The sequence below is a fragment of the Schistocerca gregaria genome, chromosome 4, assembly GCF_023897955.1.
Source record: "Schistocerca gregaria isolate iqSchGreg1 chromosome 4, iqSchGreg1.2, whole genome shotgun sequence".
In the NCBI taxonomy this organism is placed as follows: Eukaryota; Metazoa; Arthropoda; class Insecta; order Orthoptera; family Acrididae; genus Schistocerca; species Schistocerca gregaria.
The window spans coordinates 304,041,520-304,064,472 of record NC_064923.1 but is presented as its reverse complement, the minus strand read 5'-3'; the positions used below and the strand labels follow the sequence as shown (position 1 = coordinate 304,064,472).

The window sequence follows — 22,953 nt, the reverse complement described above, 5'->3', positions numbered from 1 at the left end:
GACTTATAATACACGCACATTACTATTAACCCATGAGCAGGCACGCCTGTGTATAAGGTGCACTAGTCACAAATAATATTGATTTGTACCATTCCATTGTTGTTTTAAAATTGTGAGCCCTTATCTTTTCCTTCATTATTGCTTCAGCTAACACAGTAATAAGTTGTGTTGCCATACATCCAAATCAGCAGCAGTAATATAAAATAAATAACATGCTAGTTGAGAAAAAAAAATTATGATCCCTACAAGAAAATGACCCTGATTTCAGGCTATCAGCACAGTTCCACAATAAGTCAGTTATCTACAAGAATAGTAATCAAATAACTGGTTGGCAAGGATCTGACTCAACTGCGCTGTCTAATGTTTTGAGTGGGTCATTACTATGGGTTAACACCTGTCTGCGGCAACAGAGTGATGTGATAGAAGGTTTATTTTATTATTGTTTAATTAGACAGCGATTTAGCTCATATATGTTTAACTCGATAACAGAAAAGCAGCTACATGTGTACAATTTGCACCACACGCCTTCTCATGTTACGAAAACCAACATGCCCAACTTGAGGGTTAATAAGACCTAGTCTCCTCAAAACTAACTTCTTGTTCTTTTGTTAAGCTACTGATACACACACACACAAAGGAATGAAAACTTTGCTAGCTTTTGTGGAAGAAACCCTTTAACAACCTAGAGTGCGTGCGCGTGTGCTTCCCCCCAGTATGTTGTTGAGGACATCATACTGAGTTCTATTATTTAAAAAGTCTTTGAGCCACTCACATATCTGTGAACTTATCTCATATGCAGATACCTTCGTTAACAGCCTGCAATGGGGCATTATGCTAAATGCTTTCTGGAAATCTAGAAATATGGAATCTGCCTGTTGTCTTTCATCCATTGTTCACAGTATATCATGTGAGAACAGGTCAAGATGAGGTTCACATGTGTGACGCTTTCTGAAACCATGCTGATTCATGCACATAAGCTTTTCAGTCTCAATACAGTTGATTATTTTCAAACTGAGAATATGTTCAAGGATTCTGCAGCAAACAGAAGTTAGGGATATTGATCTGTAATTTTGCGGGTCCATCTTCTACCTTTCTTATGTATTGGTGTCACTTGCGCTTTTTTCAGTCGCTTGGAAATTTGCGCTGGGCGAGAGATTTACAGTAAATGCAAGCTAGGTAAGGGGCTAATGCCATACAGTACTCTTAGTAAAATCGAACTGGGATTCCATACGGACCTGGTGATTTATTTGCTATCAAATCCTCGAGTTGTTTCTCTAAGCCAGGTATGCTTATTGCTATGTCGTCCATACATGAGTCAGTCTGATGGTCAAACAACAGTATCCTTGTACAACAGTATGTTTGTGCAATTCTCTTATGTGAATGATTTCTTGAACATGAAATTTAAAACTTCAGCTTTCATTTTGCTACCTTCAACTGCCACACCAGACTGGTCAACAAGGGACTGAATGGAAGGCTTAGACTCACTGAGCAATTTTACCCATGACCAGAATTTTCTCGGGTTCTCTGCCAGACCTTTTGCCAAGGCTGATGGTAGTAGTTGTTGTATCCTAGGCGCACAGATCTTTTCACAGATGCATGTATCTCTCCCAACCTTCACATGTCGTCATTTACGTGTTCCTGTTTGAACCGAGAGTGCAACAGCCTCTGCTTTCCCAGCATCTGCTAAATTTCGTTATTAAACCATTGTGGGTCTTGTCCCTTCTTTGTCCATTTACTAGGCGTATAGCTCTCCAGATCATGGTTTACGATTTGCTTAAACTTTGTCCTCTACATCCATCTTAAAGGAACGACGGGTTTGCAAATTCACTGTTTAAGTGAGATGTTAATAACTGCTTACCAGCTCTATCTACCAGAAACTTCTTAACTGATTTATTAACTTCTGTAATCGTAGTTGCTATAATGACATTGTGATCGCTAATCCCCATTTCTTTACTGACATTGTCGATAAGATCTGGCCTATTTTTAGCTACAAGGTCCAAGATATTTCCACTGCGTGTGGGGTGCCGAGCTAGCTGCTCAAGACAATTTTCAGAAAATGTGTTCAAAAGCATTTTGCATGACTGTCTGTCTGTACCACTGGCAATTAATCCATAGACATCCCAGTCTACACCTGGCAAGTTAATGTCGATTCCAACCAGTATTGCATCATTTGGATATTTATGTGCTATTGACCACAGATTTTCTTTGAATGATTCTAGATCTGTCACAGCAGAGTTGGGTGGTTGGTAGAAACATCCAACAATTGACTTGATGATCAGATCCAACACTGTTGGAAAGCAAAGAATCCTTGAAGAATGAGGAATTGTCTGAAGCAGAATTTCAAATAACAAATGGAACACTGTATTAGAGGAACTATGATCCAATAGGGCAAAAATGGTTGCTCATCATCCAAGCTCACCTATTGCTGGATATATATGTCTCGAAGTAGCCAAAACTCTCAAGTGCGCTGTTGATAGTTGCACTCTGGAGTAAAATGAACGACTATATCTCTGGAAGTATTGAATTAGTGATCAAGAAACTTTACCGATGTTCATTAGGAAAATGTACAAATGTTCACATAAAATTTCAGCATAATCCACGACGGTCGTGTGAGAACTTTTTCTGAAATGAGACCACTTGACATAGAATGGCCCTTCTGTATGGAAAAATGGTAGGTAATTTAATTTATTTCTTGACAGGCCGTCTATAACACATTATCAAGCAGCTGGAAGAATCTATGCAAATTAAATTTGTTTTGTTCATTTAATTAATTTTGTGGGTTTCTCTTCTTTTCTTAGAAAATTTCTAATCTCTCCAATATGTTTAACAAAAGCTCTTTATCCGTGATGTGGGTACTTTTCATGCTATCTCGAATCTCAACTAAAGTATGGTTAGTTGTCTTCAGATGTTCACCCAGTGCTGTACAGTTGGAATTTAAATTGCAATGTTCTTTATAAGGTACTTCAAATGGTCCTTTGGTTTGGCCAATATACATCCTCTGACAAGTTTGACAATTTATTTTATATACTCCTGCATTACTGTTTTGTCATCATTTCTGAAGTAAAATTGGCTTGTGTGTCTGCCAAATTAAAAAATGAAGAAACTACAGCTTCTTTACAAGTAAGCAAGCCCTACAGGAAGCGATAAATGCAAATACTACTAGTATACAGGAACTTAATACCGTTAAAATTTTGAATAAAGGATTGCTGAAAGCTGCTCTAGTTATAAAAGCTGATGACAGTAATACGGCAGTACCATTATAGGAGAAATATTATGTTGACAAAATAATGCATTATTTTGAACACAATGGCAAACACAAAGTTAGTAAAGGCCAGTTGGTAAAGACCCACTCAGTAAATTCCAAATGGAGCTAAAAAGAGAAACTGATTCTTCTCAGTCACTATTTGATCTGCTAGAAAGGAAATGTAGATTAAAGTTAATTAACCTGGAAATTACCACTGCAAGAGTTTGGAGTACATCACGCAAACCTGACAGGTCAATTAGATTTATTAATAACAATCAATATGCTCCCAATGGTGAACTAAATTACATGCTCGAACCTAATTAAAAAAAAAAAAATTAAAAGAATGTACATTTATGACAAGACTTTCATCATTAAGAATAGCATCCAATTTGCTAACATGTAGTAAATATGAATAGCCCGGAGAACGCAATTTTCACCTCCTGGGATGTTACAAATATGTTTATGAATATACAAGCTGATGGAACATTAGAAATAATTAAATGTAATTTTATACCACATAAAACCATGGTAGAGGGATTATGGAGCTTTTAGATTTCTTGAAATTTAATGTTAAATGGTGACAAATATTGTAATTCAAGAGTATATAAAGAAATTGTCAAAATTTTTATTGGATGTATACCTCCCAATCTGGAAGACAGCTTAAAGTATATTATAAAGAACACTGCAATTTAAATTCCAACCTTCACGCCACAGAGACAGGTCATTTGTTGAACATATGGGAGGAATCACAAATTTTCAAAGAAAATAAGAAACCCCAAAATTTATTAATGAAACAAAACTAATTTAACAATTATATAAAGGATAGATTGCTATCCACTGTAAAGAGGAATGTCGAGTTGCAGACAGGCACAATGAAAAGATTATGCCACATTAAGCTTGTGGCTAAAAATCGCAAGAAAGAAGAGAAAAAACAGACACTGAGTAGAATAAAAAGCTTTAGCCAAACGTTTACTGTGTAGCAGTCTTCCCATTGCACCTGAGTGCAACTCAATTGTCATCTTTACAGTGAATCGCAATCTGTCCTTTCTACAATTGTTGACATTCCAACCTGGACTTTCCACTATTCAAAATGAATTAAGTTACACAGATTCTTCCAGTTGTTTGACTATATAATATAGTTGGCCCATCAAGACAATCTTAATTATTTGCCATTTTATCCTTAGAGAAGTATTTTCAAATGTGTACTTTTTGTATGTGCACTTGTAGAGATATTTTTAATGATGTATTTCAACAGATATGTCAACATAGTGTAACTTGTGTAATACAGCAATGACATGTCTATGTGTACAACCCATAAATGCGATGATTCATGTTTAAATCTGCATTTCCTTTGACAGTTTAAAAATATTTCATAGTAAATAGCAGTTATCTACCATAGTTTGATAATGATATGGTAATTGAATTACATCAGTTTTTTGTGAAGTAGATTCAGTCTCTGTATTTAAACAGAGTATCATTTCAACAGAAGACATTGATGAAATGTCTCAAAACAACACATCAAACGAAAAAAATTATAATTCCAATTTATTTTGTTTCAGAGGGAGACATCCAATTTTAATGATACCACACACGAACTGCCATACCACTCGGTGTGTGTGTGTGTGTGTGTGTGTGTGTGTGTGTGTGTGTGTGTGTGTGTGTGTGCGTGCGTGCGAACTACGTAATTTTCAATGGGAATCCCCATGTGTCAAATTTTTGATGACGGTACTACAGCAAAATCTATATACGTTTTGTCTGAAGCATTTCCGTTATTTTTCCACAGTCTGTGCTGTAATCAGAGACCTAGAAATGAGTACACAATTGTAATTTACGACACACTGCTCAATGGCCCTTGAATAATGGCACATGGGACCCCATCTCTATGCTGCGGGGATAGGACAGGTCAGTATCTCATTAATTCTAATTGGAAACTCCTTTTGTAATGTTGTATTCCTCTGACACATTGGATATGGGCTACTCAGTGCACCACCGTGGCCGTGTAGTGAACCACGATGTATTATAACAGGCAGCACACTGCGACCGGAGCTCACAAATCATACCGATGTAGATGAGACAGCAGCAATAAACATTAGAATACTTATGTAATTTTTATTGTCTCCACACCTCCCTATAACTTGGAGAACAGACATGTAAGTGGACGATGGATCTCGCAACCACAGAAGAGAGAACTGAAATATCCCGATTTACGGAGAATGTAGGAGAAATGTTAAGGCTACTGTTGCCTTGTATTCTCATCATTTTCAGGAGAAAGTTCGCTGTAGTTTTTTCTTTTACAAGGTTGTGAATGCCTTTATGTCTTCAGTCCTGAAACTGGTTTGATGCAGCTCTCCATGCTACTCTATCCTGTGCAGGGTTCTTCATCTCTCAGTAGTTACTGCAACCTACATCCTTCTGAATCTGCTTAATGAATTCATCTCTTGGTCTCCCTCTACGATTTTTACCCTCCACACTGCCCTTCAATACTAAATTGGTGATCCCTTGATGCCTCAGAACATGACCTACCAACCGCTCCCTTCTTCTGGTCAGGTTGTGCCACAAATTTCTCTTCTCCCCAATCCTATTCAATACTTCCTCATTAGTTTTGTGATCTACCCATCTAACCTTCAGCATTCTTCTGTAGCACCACATTTCGAAAGCTTTCATTCTTTTCTTGTCCATACTATTTATCGTCCATGTTTCACTTCCATACATGGCTACACTCCATACAAATACTTTCAGAAATGACTACCTCACACTTAAATCAATACTCTATGTTAACAAATGTCTCATCTTCAGAAACGCTTTCCTTACCATTGCCAGTCTACATTTTATATCCTCTCTACTTTGACCATCATCAGTTATTTTGCTCCCCAAATAGCAAAGCTCCTTTACTACTTTAAGTGTCTCACTTCCTAATCTAATTCCCTCATCATCACCCGACTTAATTCGACTACATTCCATTATCCTCGTTTTGCTTTTGTGGATGTTCATCTTATATACTCCTCTCAAGACATTGTCAATTCCATTCAACTGCTCTTCCAAGACCTTTGCTGTCTCTGACAGAATTACGATGTCAACAGCGAACCTCAAAGTTTTTATTTCTTCTCCATGGACTTTAATACCTACTCCGAATTTTTCTTTTGTTTCCTTCACTGCTTGCTCAATATACAGATTGAATAACATCGGGGAGAGGCTACAACCCTGTCTCACTCCCTTCCCAACCACTGCTTCCCTTTCGTGACCCTCGACTCTTATGACTGCCATCTGCTTTCTGTACAAATTGTAAATAGCCTTTCGCTCCCTGTATTTTACCCCTGCCATCTTTAGAATTTGAAAGAGAGTATTCCAGTCAACATTTTCGAAAGCTTTCTCTACGTCTACAAATGCTAGGAACGTAGGTTTGCCTTTCCTTAATCTATTTTCTAAGATAAGTCGTAGGGTCAGTATTGTCTCACGTTTTCCAACATTTCTACGGAATCCAAACGGATCTTCCCCGAGGTCGGCTTCTACTAGTTTTTCCATTCGTCTGTAAAGAACTCGCATTAGTATTTTGCAGCTGTGACTTATTAAAATGATAGTTCGGTAATTTACACACATGTCAACACCTGCTTTCTTTGGGATTGGAATTATCATATTCTTCTTGAAGTCTGAGGGCATTTCACCTGTCTCATACATCTTGCTCACCAGATGGTAGAGTTTTGTCAGGACTGGCTCTCCCAAGGCCGTCAGTAGTTCCAATGGAATGTTGTCTACTCCCGGGGCCTTGTTTCGACTCAGGTCTTTCAGTGCTCTGTCAAACTCTTCACGCAGTATCGTATCTCCCATTTCATCTTCATCTACATCCTCTTCCATTTCCATAATATTGTCCTGAAGTACATCGCCCTAGTACAGACCCTCTATATACTCCTTCCACCTTTCTGCTTTCCCTTCTTTGATTAGAACTGGGTTTCCATCTGAGCTCTTAATATTCATACAAGTGGTCCTCTTTTCTCCAAAGGTCTCTCTAATTTTCCTGTAGGCAGTATCTATCTTACCCCTAGTGAGATAAGCCTCTACATCCTTACATTTGTCCTCTAGCCATCCCTGCTTAGCCATTTTGCACTTCCTGTCGATGTCGTTTTTGAGACGTTTGTATTCCTTTTTGCCTGCTTCATTTACTGCATTTTTATATTTTCTCCTTTCATCAATTAAATTCAATATTTCTACTGTTACCTAAGGATTTCTACTGTCCCTCGTCTTTTTACCTACTTGATCCTCTGCTGCCTTCACTACTTCATCCCTCAAAGCTACCCATTCTTCTTCTATTGTATTTCTTTCCCCCATTCCTGTCAATTGCTCCCTTATGCTCTCCCTGAAACTCCGTACAACCTCTGGTTCTTTTAGTTTATCCAGGTCCCATCTCCTAATCTATCTGAAACCTGTCCGTATCTCCAGGCTTCTTCCATGTATACAGCCTTCTTTTATGATTCTTGAACCAAGTGTTACCTATGATTAAGTTGTGCTTTGTGCAAAATTCTACTAGGCGGCTTCCTCTTTCATTTTTTTGCCCCAGTCCATATTCACCTACTACGTTTCCTTCTCTCCCTTTTCCTACTACCGAATTCCAGTCACCCATGACTATTAAATTTTCGTCACCCTTTACTATCTGAATAATTTCTTTTATTTGATCACATATTTCTTCAATTTCTTCGTCATCTGCAGAGCTAGTTGGCATATAAACTTGTACTACTGTAGTAGGTGTGGGCTTCGTATCTATCTTGGCCACAATAATGCGTTCACTATGTTGTTTGTAGTAGCTTACCTGCATTCCTATTTTCCTATTCATTATTAAACCTACTCCTGCATTACCCCTATTTGATTTTGTGTTTATAACCCTGTAGTCACCTGACCAGAAGTCTTGTTCCTCCTGCCACCGAACTTCACTAATTCCCACTATATCTAACTTTAACCTATCCATTTCCCTTTTTAAATTTTCTAACCTACCTGCCCGATTAAGGGATCTGACATTCCACGCTCCGACCCGTAGAACGCCAGTTTTCTTTCTCCTGATAACGACATCCTCCTGAGTAGTCCCCACCCGGAGATCCGAATGGGGGACTATTTTACCTCCGGAATATTTTACCCAAGAGGACGCCATCATCATTTAATCATACAGTAAAGCTGCATGCCCTCGGGAAAAATTACGGCTGTAGTTTCCCCTTGCTTTCAGCTGTTCGCAGTACCAGCACAGCAAGGCTGTTTTGGTTATTGTTACAAGGCCAGATCAGTCAATCATCCAGACTGTTATCCCTGCAACTACTGAAAAAGCTGCTGCCCCTCTTCAGGAACCACACGTTTGTCTGGCCTCTCAACAGATACCCCTCCGTTGTGGTTGCACCTACGGTATGGCTATCTGTATCGCCGAGACACGCAAGCCTCCCCACCAACGGCAAGGTCCTTGGTTCATGGGGGGTGGGGGACACTGGGTAGAGAGCCCAAACAAACTATAGTTGTAGAGGGCACCAACTCAGCATGCACCATTTTCATATTGTCATGACATAATGCACCCTGTCCTGTTGGTATAAAAGTGGGAGACTTGCCAGTTTTTTGACAGTTAGATATGGCATCTGTTAGTATATTTCATCAAAATATTGGGGGATTGAAGAATAAAATTGATGAGCTTCTGCTTTGTTTAGAAGATATAGAAACCAAGAATGTAATAGATATACTATGCCTGTCTGAGCATCACATTGTCACTGATATGCAAAAGGTTAGCATCAATGGGTACAAATTAGCTGCACATGTAAGTAGAGATAACATGATGAGAGGAGGAGTTGCCATATATGTCAAAAGCTTCCACAGTGCAAAAAATTTAGAAACTAAAAAATTTTGTGTAGAGCAACATATGGAAGCATGTGCCACTGAACTTAAACTAAATGATGGCACTTTCATAATTGTAACAGTGTATAGGTCCCCCTCAGGGAATTTCCAGCTATTTCTAGAAAACTTGGATGCTTTGTTGTGCTATCTGTCAGACAGGGGGAAGCAAATTATCATTTGTGGGGATTTCAATGTTGATTCCCTGAAAGAGTGTAATAGGAAGAATGACCATTTAGTATTACTCAGTTCTTTCAATTTGAGCTCCGTCATTGATTTTCCTACTCGGATAACAAAGAACAGCAGTACATTGATAGATAACTTTTTTATAGACCAAGATAAGTTTAAGGACATAAATGCTTATCCTGTTGAGAATGGTCTTTCAGATCATAGTGCACAGCTTGTTACAGTACATGACATAGCTCCATGCAGTATAATAAATCAGACTTTCAAAGCAGTGCGTTCAATTAACAATATAAATATTGCAAACTTTAGGGAAAGCCTACAGCAGCTAGACTGGGATGAAGTGTATAAGGAACCCGATGCAAACTTGAAATATAAATTATTTCACGATACATTTTTAAGGGTATTTGAAAATTGTTTTCCCAAGAAAATAGTTAAACATAATTCCAAGAATACATATAAAAAACCTTGGCTAACTAAAGGAATAAGAATGTCTTGCAACCGCAAAAGAGAACTGTATCTAACAGCAAGAGGGAGTACTGACCCCGAAATTGTTCAATATTATAAAAACTATTGTGCGGTACTAAGAAAAGTTATTAAAAAGTCCACAAGCATGTGTATCATGTCTGAGATCAGTAACTCTGATAATAAAATTAAAGCAATTTGGAATATTATTGAAAGGGAAACAGGGCAACCAAGAGCACAGGAAGACTTTAGTGCAATAAAACTGAATGACAAGTGCACTAACAAACAATCAGAAATTGAAAATATTTTGAATAATCATTTTTTAAATGTTGTGGAGAAAATAGGATCTAGATCTTCACTAGAAGAGGCAAGGCTATTAATAGAAGAGGCCATACCTGCGCAGTTTGAAACAACTGTAATTCCACCAACCTCTCCCTCTGAAATCAGTAAAATAATAAACTCACTGAAAAGTAAAAGCTCTTACGGAATTGATGGCATTTCCAGCAAAGTACTTAAAGCTTGTTCCCCACAGATAAGTAGGATTCTCAGCCACGTATGTAATAGCTCTTTGAAGCAGGGTGTTTTCCCTGATAGACTGAAATATGCCATTGTAAAACCATTGCATAAAAAGGGGGATACGTCGGATGTCAACAACTACCGCCCAATCTCTCTTCTGACAGCTCTATCAAAAATTTTTGAGAAAGTAATGTATTCAAGAGTAGCCTCCCATATTTGTAAAAATAAAGTACTAACAAAATGTCAGTTTGGTTTTCAGAAAGGCTTTTCAACAGAAAATGCTATATATGCTTTCACTGACCAAATATTAAATGCTCTGAATAACCGGACATCACCCATTGGTATTTTTTGTGATCTCTCAAAGGCCTTTGATTGTGTAAATCATGGAATTCTTTTAGATAAGCTAAATCATTATGGTTTGAGTGGGGCAGTGCACAAATGGTTTAATTCATACTTAACTGGAAGAATGCAGAAAGTTGAAATAAGTGGTTCGTGTAATGTTAAAACAACAGCTGATTCCTCAAACTGGGGTGCTATCAAGCACGGGGTCCCACAGGGTTCGGTCTTAGGTCCTTTACTGTTCTTGATATACATTAATGACTTACCATTCCACATTGATGAAGATGCAAAGTTAGTTCTTTTTGCTGATGATACAAGTATAGTAATAACATCCAAAAACCAAGAACTAAGTGATGTAATTGTAAATGATGTTTTTCACAAAATTATTAAGTGGTTCTCAGCAAACGAACTCTCTTTAAATTTTGATAAAACACAGTATATACAGTTCCGTACAGTAAATGGCACAACTCCAGTAATTAATATAGAATTTGAACAGAAGTCTGTAGCTAAGGTAGAATTTTCAAAATTTTTAGGTGTGTCCATTGATGAGAGGTTAAACTGGAAGCAACACATTGATGGTCTGCTGAAACGTCTGAGTTCAGCTACGTATGCTATTAGGGTTATTGCAAATTTTGGTGATAAGAATCTCAGTAAATTAGCTTACTATGCCTACTTTCATTCACTGCTTTCATATGGCATCATATTCTGGGGTAATTCATCGTTGAGTAGAAAAGTATTCATTGCACAAAAACGTGTAATCAGAATAATTGCTGGAGCCCATCCACGGTCATCCTGCAGACATCTATTTAAGGATCTAGGGATCCTCACAGTAACCTCACGGTATATATATTCCCTTATGAAATTTGTTGATAATAATCCAACCCAATTCAAAAGTAATAGCAGTGTGCATACCTATAACACCAGGAGAAAGGATGATCTTCACTATGCAGGGTTAAATCTGACTTTGGATCAGAAAGGGGTAAATTATGCTGCCACAAAAGTCTTTGGGCACCTACCAAACAGCATCAAAAGCCTGACAGATAGCCAACTAACATTTAAAAATAAATTAAAAGAATTTCTAGATGACAACTCCTCCTACTCATTGGCTGAATTTTTAGATATAAACTAAGTAAAAAAAAAAAAAACTTAATCATTAGTGTCATGCAATATTTTGTGTAATGTAATTTCTTGTACAGACATCTTTTATTAACCTGACACGTTCCACATCATTACGAAGTGTCGTATTCATGATCTATGGAACAAGTATTAATCTAATCTAATCTAATCTAATCTAATCTAATAATGATGATGATGGAGGTAGTTATCAAAAGCTTGTGATTTTATCCAAATTTTACATGACAAGTTTACTAGGATCTTTTAACCAAATATTGGAGGTAATTTTATGTTGCATCAACTCTCACAGATATACTGCCTCACAGAACACTCCAATAAGATATTGGCTGATACACTCTCAATGCTATGATGCTTCTCAGAGAAATTGCAATACAATACTGCGTGTTATGACATTCACATACAACGTAGTGAAAAAAAAAAAAGAGGTTCAAATGGCTCTGAGCACTATGGGACTTAACTGCTGTGGTCATCAGTCCCCTAGAACTTAGAACTAGTTAAACCTAACTAACCTAAGGACGTCACACACATCCATGCCCGAGGCAGGATTCGAACCTACAACCGTAGCAGTCGCGCGGTTCCGGACGGCGTGCCTAGAACGTAGTGAAGCAAGTCATTACAACCTTCACACCACTCATTCTGGCCAAGGTCAAGAGGCCAAAATGAATATGCATGCACTGTTCCTGTTTCAGCCAGATTATACTCAAGATGACTAAATGAAACACCCCATAAACAGGATTGAACCAGCAAGACAGCTGGCTTACATATGGATCCTAAATGACCAAGACAGAGTGGTATAATGTCAAGCATCGGCTAGTGAGTGACAGCCCATGAGACTTGGTATGGATTTTTATGCCTTTGCGGAATGCAGGACCATTGAGTAAGTCACTAAAAGCTAATTGTTGCTGTATTGTACTTTTCAATGCTTCTCCAATGTCACATATGCAGTCGAAGATTATGACCATTCCTCCAGAAGACAAAAGTGGAGAGTAGTTGTTCCTGGCATTTGAATACAGCCTAACTGCAGTCCTGAGGCACTGACTGATGTACGTGTTTCTCATTCAAGGAAACTGAAGACCCACTTGACAACTGTGAAGCTTCAATAAGAGGGGCTACGTTTGATGCTCATCATCATTAAGAGAATATTACAATATGACCAGAATGCAAGGCTCTGCCAGTGTTGCCATACAGAGGGGCAGTGACAAGATCTATATCTATGGCACTGTGGTTGGCTCCAATGGGAACCACGAGTCCTGTTTCTCCAAGAGTGGTAGAAATGATGCAAGAAGTGCTGCATCCAAATTGGTTAGTATTGTTGGGTGGAGTGCTGTGTGTCGTCAGTTCAAATCTGATCACCAGTAATTACTTAGTAATCATCAGTACTGGGAGGTTTTTGAAATTTCTTATGTTTGTAATGTTTGTATAGTTTGGCATATTCGATGTATGTATAAGTAGCAACAATTTCCATAGAGGAGTTGTTTTATTCTGGCTGTATATTGGTGTTCGTAATTAACATGCTTTCAGTGAAGAGTTGTATTTCATTAGTGACCCTGTGTTTGGATTTGGACTTGATTCTGGTTATGACATCACAATACTCTCAATAAATTTAGGTGAGGTTGCTTCCATTCACATCATCGAACTTCTTATGTAAACGTAAACAATCCAATCTCATTATCCTTTTTCTACATTAAAAACAAGGATACCAAAATTTTGCCATGAAATGTGGCTGTTGGTTATTAGATCTTCTATTAGTGATAAACAGTAAGTAATCTATCAGATTATAATGTTAACTGTTACTTCAAGCATTTTATTAATTCTAAAAGATTGCAGTTTGTAATAAAAGTATACCTGTATCTGTTTCAGTAAAGACTGCTCCGTAGCTTTCAGTTCCTCCCTACGAGCTTTCTTCCTCTGCAGTTTCTTTAATTGCTCAGCTTCCAGTTCACGTCTTCTTAGCTGCTCTCTTAAAGCACAAACTCGGCCCTCCAGATCGCTTTGCTCTGATGGTGTGTCTGTACAAGATTTCCACGCTATTACAATATCTTATCATACACTATTCCACTGGAACGTCTAAACAGCAACATAGACTTTCTACAATTTCCCAAATGCATATGACGTTAAAGGTGGAAGATGAATAATATTTTAGGACCAAGTCATTATCACTGGAAGAAAAGTATGGCACTATTGACAGTGGAAGCTGTTAAGTTATAAAACAGCACTGAAGTAAAGTGTCTGAAAAGTAGCCTACTCTGTATTGAAAGTAATTACTCTCTGAAGAATGGTCGAACTCTACAGAATTTTAGGGAATGCTTACATTTCAGTCTGTTAGCAATGGTGCTGAGACAGCACGAAAGAAATAATACAGCAGGAAAAGAAACTGATTATCTGACAATATTATAAGAAAGAAAGTTGCTACTCACCATATAGCGGAGATGCACAGTTGCAGATAGGCACAACAAAAAGGCTCACAATTATAGCTTTCGGCTGTTAAGGCCTTTGTTAACGACACGCACGCAAACACACACGCACGCAAACACAAAGACACACACGCACGCAAACACACGCACGCAAACACAGCGCACGCAAACACATGCACCGCACGCAAACACATGCACGCATGCAAACACACGCACGCACGCAAACACACGCACGCACGCAAACACACGCACGCACGCAAACACACGCACGCACGCAAACACACGCACGCACGCAAACACACGCACGCACGCAAACACACGCACGCACGCAAACACACGCACGCACGCACACGCACACACCTCACACACGACTGCAGTCTCAAGCAACTGAAACCACACTGCGAGCAGCAGCACCAGTCCATGATGGGAGTGGTGATTGGGTGGGGATAAGGAGGAGGCTGGAGCAGGGAAGGGGAGGGGAGGAATAGTATGGTGGCAGTGGCGGGAAGCAACGTGCTGCTTGTTAGACTGAAGGCATGGGAGTAGTGGTGGTGGTGGTGGTGGTGGTGGTGGTGGTGGTGGTGGTGGTGGTGGTGGTGGAGGGGGGGGGGGGAGGGAGTGTGTGGCTAGCAGCTGCATATCTAACCAGTCTGTTTGTTGTGCCTGTCTGCAACTCAATGGGCCATCTTTATGGTGATAAAAAATACAACTTGCATTTATGATAAGACTATTCACCTCTGCTGGGTAATTAAGATATTTTTGGTATCATTTAAGATTGTTGTTGATCAACATATACAATACTTCCAGTACTTTTATACTTTTTTTGTCAAGTGCCTCCACTGTATCTTCTTTAGGTCTTTATGCGTTTCATAGGTCAGGTTGTGATGAACAGATTATAAGATAGATGATACGTTTCAGAACTTCGCCATTCACAAAATATGTGGTATTGTTTCAAATCAATATATTAGTTATCTTTACAAGTGTTATTAAAATGGCACTTATGACTGCCCTGCCTGAAACCAACTTCATTAGTTACCCTGCATATGTAACTATATACCTTCTGAGCTATGTGCAAGTCATGTGCTTTTTCCCCTTGAAATGTAAAACTTTGTGTGGCTTTCATTGTTAACTCTCCATGAGTAGAAAAATATATCACTATTATATACTTAATATAATTAGCAAACTCACAAAATTCCATCAAAGAGATCACGTGAAAATGCAGTACACCAACAGGCTAATAGCTGCAGGTTTAAAAGTACTGTTTATGGTTGCAGTTGTTGCAGGAATGGCCCACTGTTACATCGCAATCTGCTCTTCCAAGGCATACAGTGAATCCATCAATGAGACGCTTACTGATCAGTTCTTCTAACAGTACAACTGTCTATCCATCCCCTTGTGTATCACTGTTAGCATACAACTAACAATGCTAGTAAAACTAATCCAAGCCAGAACTGAGCAATACTGAAACCAAGCTTGAGGATTAAGAATAAATTATGAATTACTGTTACTGACAGCAAATACCATGAGTGAATGGAACAAGTTTGTTTCTAAACAGGACACACATCACACACCATTGAGATTTTCACTGTTGTGTAGACATTTTCAGTGAAATAAAGACACAAAGATAAATAGGGAGAAGCAATTACTCTGTAACAAGACACGGGAAACTACGGGTCCCTTACACCTGAACAATCAGAAAATATCCGTGAAAAGCTCTGAAAAATTGTTCGGGGAGTATGGGTTCACCCTTTATAAAGGTAAATGCAAACTATCAGTACTCTCAATAGAAGGTGCACTGATATTGAAGCTGAAGAAACTAAAGTGGTAATCTTCCTTTAACTCTGTGGAACTGTATTCTAAAAGAAGAATGAGGGCACGTAGTATTCAACAGGCTTTTTCTTAAGACAACAGATAATACTATGTCCATGGCCTGGATGCTATTCTAAGCATTTGTTGATCAAGAAACATGCTAAGATTTAGAAAATAGTGATATGTGTAATATTCATCCAGTGCCAAGGCTGACAAACTTTGGAATTTGACAAAAGCTATCTGGAATGTAATTATTACCACAAATCTTGTTCAATGCATTGCCACCAGTAAAAGGGCTTATCAAAGTATATTACAATTAAGTTCATTATTGTGTTTGTACAAGCAATATTGTTTTAGAGCTCTATACACCTGATATTCCTTTCATCACTACACGTCATAAGATGATTAACTAAATTCACTTCTCATGATTCTTTCCTGCACTGCAATTCTGTCAAACAGGAGTTTAGTCTCTTCCAATGTTTGCAATATTTCTTGAGCTGTATTTGATATGATTCACCCATTTCTTTACCTTATGGCTGATCATACTGTCTTTGTTTCCTCATTTCCCATATTAATCATTTCCACCAATCCTCCATTCTTAATTTTTTTCTAACTTAGAACTGTACATTTTTTTGATACACATTCAATATGAATAGTTTCATGTATGTTATCTCCACATACTGTTTACTGTAATGATGTAATTACACTAGAGAGAAAGATCATCATTTCAATAAAGTCTTTGCCCCGGCCATCAATCTCAAACCTGAATATATTTTATTAGTACTTGAACTAATGCTAACAGAGATAACCCTTGGATAACCTTGTTAATGATTAAGAATTTGCAAGGATCCATCGATTGGGACCTTCATATGCAAATTCTGCCTCAAAATGTGAAATTACTCAATAAATGAATTTTCTTAGCAAATTGTATGTACATGAACTATTTTTCAGAGGCAGCTTTGAACAGTTTCTTTTCTGCATATAAAAAATGAAAATGTATCCAACTTTTGGTTAATACTGGTATTGCACATCATCTGACAAAGCCCAATTTGGAAAGATAATGTGAGCAAGAATGTGTTTGCAAGTTAAAAAGTGGACAAAGGCAATAATATATCACTGTGCTTGATGCTTTGGTCTCACACATACTGTTGGCAGTTGAATAGATAAAAGCTGCATAATGCAATGTAAGATCCAACTGTTGGACCTAGCAACTTAGAACAAGAAGCAGATGTGTTTGCCGTTAGCTAAAGTTCAAAAGTTTGTATAATCTGAACACTTTAACATGGCAGTTTTAGGTGGCAAGTGTTTTGAACTGTGGTTGCATCAAATACTGATAGAGGTCAGACCTGAAGAACCTAGTTTATGACACTGTCAACCACAGCAATTAACTGCATAGCAGCCATTACCAAATACATTCTGTTGTGCATTACTTGCTGTTTTCTTTTCTTATTTTGAAATGACTGAAGATATTAATCCAGGTCCTTCATGGAGATCGATTATGGCCCTCACAATATCAGATGGGATTGGTGATCCCTATGATAATGGGGCAGTGGTAATAATTCTAGACTGTTTACACTTGCAGACAACTGCCAATTTAGAAAAGCCACACTCTGCCATACAGTGATTGGAACTCTAAACCTGTGAACGTATTTCAACCACGCCAAATGTCTTTCCTCAATATGTGAATAGAGTTATTTTCAGTTCTGCTAAATATTATGGGCAGTCAAATGAAAATGAGGCAGATGGAAAAAGTTAAGTAAACCAGTCATTATTTCAAGAGCAATCACTGCAACAGTTAATACATTTATCCCACTGTGAGACAAGATGGTCAATGCCTTCATGGAAAAAGTCTGCAGTACAGAACCACGGTTTTACCCAGGTGTGCATCTCTTTCCCCGAAGCAAATCAACGGGCACCAATGTCTTTCTTCAGGGCTCCCATGATATGATGGCATGGGGAGAGATAGAGACTGTGTGAAAGATGTGTAAGGGCTTCTTAGCAAAACTTCTGCAGCGTAGTTGAAACAGCCTTGACAACTGGAAAGTACAATGCAAAATTTTGCTAGGGATCCCTCTAACATCCTCCAAACAGTTCCGATCTCTCCCCGTGTGATTTCCATATTTTTGGAACCCTGAAGAACGACTTTCATGGCCATCAATTTGCTTTGGATGAGCTGCGTGCCTGGGTAATATCATGGTGCTGTTGGCAAACACAAGCATTTTTCCACGAATGCATTGACCATCTTGTCTCACAGTGGGATAAAGGTATTAACAGTTATGGTAATTGCTTTTGAATTAAGACATAGTTTCCTTACTTTTTTTCGATCCCTCTCATTTTCATTTGACTGCTCCTTATATCTTATCAGTTCTATGTGTAGTACTGTTAAATATAGTATGCAAGGCTTTTAATGTGCATGAAGGGTCAAAATCAATACTCTGAAGATTTTTAACTATCGAATTGACAAAAAATGCTGAGAAACACCTTAAATCACCTATTCAATGGCAGGAAAATACTTCTGCTTCTCAATGGAAAACAGTCATTTGTTGAAAGTTTAAATAGAGCCAAAAAAGAAAACAAGCAAAGACAATTTTGGAAAAAAACCTGTTGACGTTTCTGCAGAAGCAAACAGTCCATTTCAAAGCACTATGGCTTCATCTTCAGGTATGTTGTCTGACAACTCTTTAAATCTGTCTGACTAATGATTTGCAAATACAAAAAATTTAGATGCAAGTTTTGCACAAAGTAGATGCGAATTTTGCCAAAAATTGACACTGTTTTCAGGTCCCTACCGACCAGTGTGTGTTAATATCTACCTTCCATGTCAGGAATGAATAAAATAATTCCACAGCATGGGATGAGTTATGAAATAATAACGCTGTACTTACCACCTTGTGATAACATAATGGATTCATCAGAGCCACTTGACTGCCTCCTCATCCCACTTTGTGGAGATACAGACATCCGAATACTGGCATCACTGCCCTTGCACAGTACCTCTGCAGAAGAAACTGTTTCTGCAGTTTCCAGAGAAGCAGAACTGCTTTTGTTGTTGCTTCCTTTGACTGGCACTGCCCTCGCAGAAGAACTATGAAAATAAAGCAGATATTATTTTTTGTACCTGGCAAAAGATATTTCCGTCCTGACTTTGCAAACAAAGAAAAGTCACAATATTTGGTTATTCAATAAAATGACATGATTCTGTTCATTCACTTTTGAGTAAGGGTTAAGCTTTATACCACTACATACAGTGTAACACTGACTGTTTAGAACAGACATGTTCTTCAATTAGGGTTCAGAGGGGTCATATACCGGGTGATCAAAAAGGCAGAATAAATCACAGAATAATGTAGATAGAGAGGTACAAATTGACACACATGCTTGAAATGACATGGGGTTTTATTAGAACAAAAAAAATACAAATGTTCAAAAAATGTCCAAAATATGGCGTTTCATCTGATCAGAATAGCAATAATTAGCATAACAAAGTAAGACAAAGCAAAGATGATGATCTTTACAGGAAATGCTCAAAATGTCCACCATCATTCAACAACAATAGCTGAAGTCGAGGAATAATGTTGTGAACAGCACTGTAAACCATGTCCGGAGTTATGGTGAGGTACTGGCGTCGGACATTGTCTTTCAGCATCCATAGAGATGTCGGTCGATCATGATACACTTGTGACTTCAGGTAAACCCAAAGCCGATAATCACACAGACTGAGGTCTGGGGACCTCGGAGGCCAAGCATGAGGAAAGTGGTGGCTGAGCACATGATCACCACCAAACGACGCGCATAAGAGATCTTTCATGCATCTAGCAATATGGGGTGGAGCACCATCCTGCATAAACATAATATGTTCTAGCAGGTGTTTATCACCATCCTGCATAAACATAATATGTTCCAGCAGGTGTTTATCAGCCAGGCTGGGGATGATGCAATTCTGTAACATATCGGCATACCTCTCACCCGTCACAGCAGTAGTTTTGCTGTCTAGCGCCATCCGTCAAACATTTTGTGAACTTGGTTTTTTTTTCAAATAAAACCCCATGTCATTCCAAGCATGTGTGTCAATTTTTACCTCTCTTTCTACATTATTCCGTGGTTTATCAAGTATTCAAATTTATACTGACTTCTTGATCACGCTGTGCTTGAAACTGCGATGGAAATGCCATATTCTACATATTCAAAAATTGTAAACTATTATACTTATATATGCCCTCAGAATCATTTAAGGATTTCTTCCGCATCTAGTTTAGAAGGCAAATGGTGACTACACTGAAGGGCACAAAAGCAACTTCCATTCCTGACAAAACATCTTTTATTTATCGGGTTGTATCCTAACCTTTCACACTGGGCTTGCATTCGGTTGGTTGGTTGGTTGGTTTGTGGGGTTAAAGGGACCAGACTGCCATGGTCATCGGTCCCTTTTTCCAAATACTAAAAACACCCACAGAGAATAAAAACGAGCAACAGACGATAAGACAGACGATACGGAACAACAGAAACGTAGACAAAGACCAGACAAGACGAACTAAAATCACACAGTGTGACGGTTGTTGGCAGACCATACAAACAAAAAGGGAAAAGCCAACCACCGGGGGGGGGGGGGGGGGGGGAAAAAAAAAAAAAGGACAGACAAATCGTCGGCCATAGGCCAGAATCAACACAAAAACACACACTTACATTAAGCGATAAAATCCCCCTGCCCGAATAAAACGCAGAACTATGTCCGCTATGGAAGAGTCGTCAGATAAAAGTGCAGAGAGCGTATCAGGCAGCGCAAAAGTCTGCCTAAGCACAGTTAAAAGGGCGCACTCCAACAGAATATGGACCACCGTCAAGGACGCCCCACAATGACAAAGCGGGGGATCCTCATGACACAGTAAATAACTGTGCGTGAGTTGGGTGTGGCCAATGCGGAGCCGACAAAGGACGACTGATTCCCTGCGGTTGGCTCGCATGGATGACCGCCACACAGTAGTCGTCTCCTTGATATGGCGGAATTTGTTTGGCACGGGCAGGTTGCGCCAATCAGTGTCCCATAAATCGAAAACTTTGCAGCGTAATAGTGCCTGCAAATCAGTCGCCGGGAGGCCAATCTCCAGAGATGGTGCCCTAGTGGCCTCTTTCGCCAGGCGGTCAACAGTTTCATTTCCGGGTATCCCAACATGGCCCGGGGTCCAAACGAAGACCACAGATCTGCTGCAATGGGCAAGAGTATGCAGGGACTCCTGGATAGCCATCACCAGACGAGAACGAGGGAAACACTGGTCGAGAGCTCGTAAACCGCTCAGGGAATCGCTACAGATAACGAAGGACTCACCTGAGCAGGAGCGGATATACTCTAGGGCACGAAAGATGGCGACCAGCTCAACAGTGTAAACACTGCAGCCATCTGGCAAGGAGCGTTGTTCGGAATGGTCCCCTAGAGTTTAGTGCATAACCGACACGACCAGCAACCATCGAACCTTCGGTATAGACAACGCTAGAGTCCTGATACGTGGTGAGGATGGAGTAAAAGCGGCGTCGGAAGGCCACCGGAGGGACTGAGTCCTTCGGGCCCTGTACCAAGTCGAGCCGAAGGCAAGGGCGAGGCACACACCGTGGGGGTGTATGCAGAGGGGCCCGGGAAGGAGGTGGTACAGGGAAACACCCAAGCCCGTAGAGAAGCTGTTTGACGCGTATGGCGATCGGACAACACGACCGGGGCCGACGTTCTGGCAGACGGACGACTGACTGCAGGAACAGGACACGATAATTTGGATGCCCGGGCGAGCTAAAAACATGGGTAGAATAAGCAGCCAATAATTGTTGGCGTCGTAACCGCAGTAGAGGGACACCTGCCTCCACAAGTATGCTGTCCACAGGGCTGGTCCGGAAGGCACCAGTGGCAAGGCATACCCCGCTGTGGAGGATTGGGTCCAGCAGCTGCAACGCAGATGGGGATGCTGAGCCATAAGCCAGACTCCCATAATCCAGACGGGACTGGATCAACGCCTGGTAAAGCCATAGGAGAGTAGATCGGTTGGCGCCCCACCTGGTGTGGCTCAGGCATCGCAGAGCATTTAGATGCCGCCAACACGCCTGTTTAAGCTGCTGAATATGAGGCAGCCAAGTCAACCGGGCATCAAAAACCACCCCCAAAAACCTATGTGATTCCACCACTGAAAGAAGCTTGCCGTCAAGATAAAGCCGCGGCTCCAGGTGAACAGTGCGTTGCCGGCAGAAATGCATAACGCAGGTCTTGGCTGCCGAAAACTGAAAACCATGCGCTACAGCCCAAGACTGCGCCTTGCGGATTGCGCCCTGTAGCTGACATTCAGCAGCTGCAATGCCAATAGAACTGTAGTAAAGGCAGAAGTCGTCAGCATACAGCGAAGCGGAGACAGAATGTCCCACAGCCGCAGCGAGCCCGTTAATGGCTATTAAAAACAGATAGACACTTAGAACAGAACCCTGTGGCACACCGTTCTCCTGGACTTGGGAGGAACTATATGAGGCCGCGACGTGCACGCGGAAGGTACGATACGACAGAAAATTGCGGATATAGATAGGCAGAGGGCCCCGAAGGTCCCATCCATGAAGCGTAGAAAGGATGCGATGACTCCATGTTGTATCATACGCCTTCCGCATGTCGAAAAAGACAGCGACCAGATGCTGACGGCGGGCAAAGGCAGTACGGATGGCCGACTCCAGGCTCACCAGATTGTCGGCGGCGGATCGGCCTTTACGGAACCCACCCTGTGACGGAGCCAGAAGGCCCCGAGACTCCAGTACCCAATTCAAGCGCCGGCTCACCATCCGTTCAAGCAACTTGCAAAGAACGTTGGTGAGGCTAATGGGACGGTAGCTGTCCACCTCCAAAGGGTTCTTCCCCGGTTTCAGAATGGGGACAACAAGACTTTCCCGCCATTGCGACGGAAACTCACCCTCGACCCAAATGTGGTTGTAAAGATAGAGGAGGCGTCGCTGGCAGTCCACTGAAAGGTGTTT

At 40.1% G+C, this 22,953-nt stretch overlaps 1 protein-coding gene across 1 annotated transcript in view; it reads right to left on the bottom strand.

The window, feature by feature from the left end:
• Nucleotides 1–22,953, bottom strand: part of LOC126266703 (uncharacterized) — a 348,549-nt gene that overhangs the window by 104,001 nt on the left and 221,595 nt on the right. Inside the window, exons 22-23 of the mRNA XM_049971146.1 lie at nt 18,846–19,045; nt 13,583–13,746 (exon numbers count right to left, since the gene is read on the bottom strand). Of these exons, the coding sequence (XP_049827103.1) occupies nt 13,583–13,746; nt 18,846–19,045 (364 nt within the window). The remainder of the gene's footprint in view (nt 1–13,582; nt 13,747–18,845; nt 19,046–22,953) is intronic.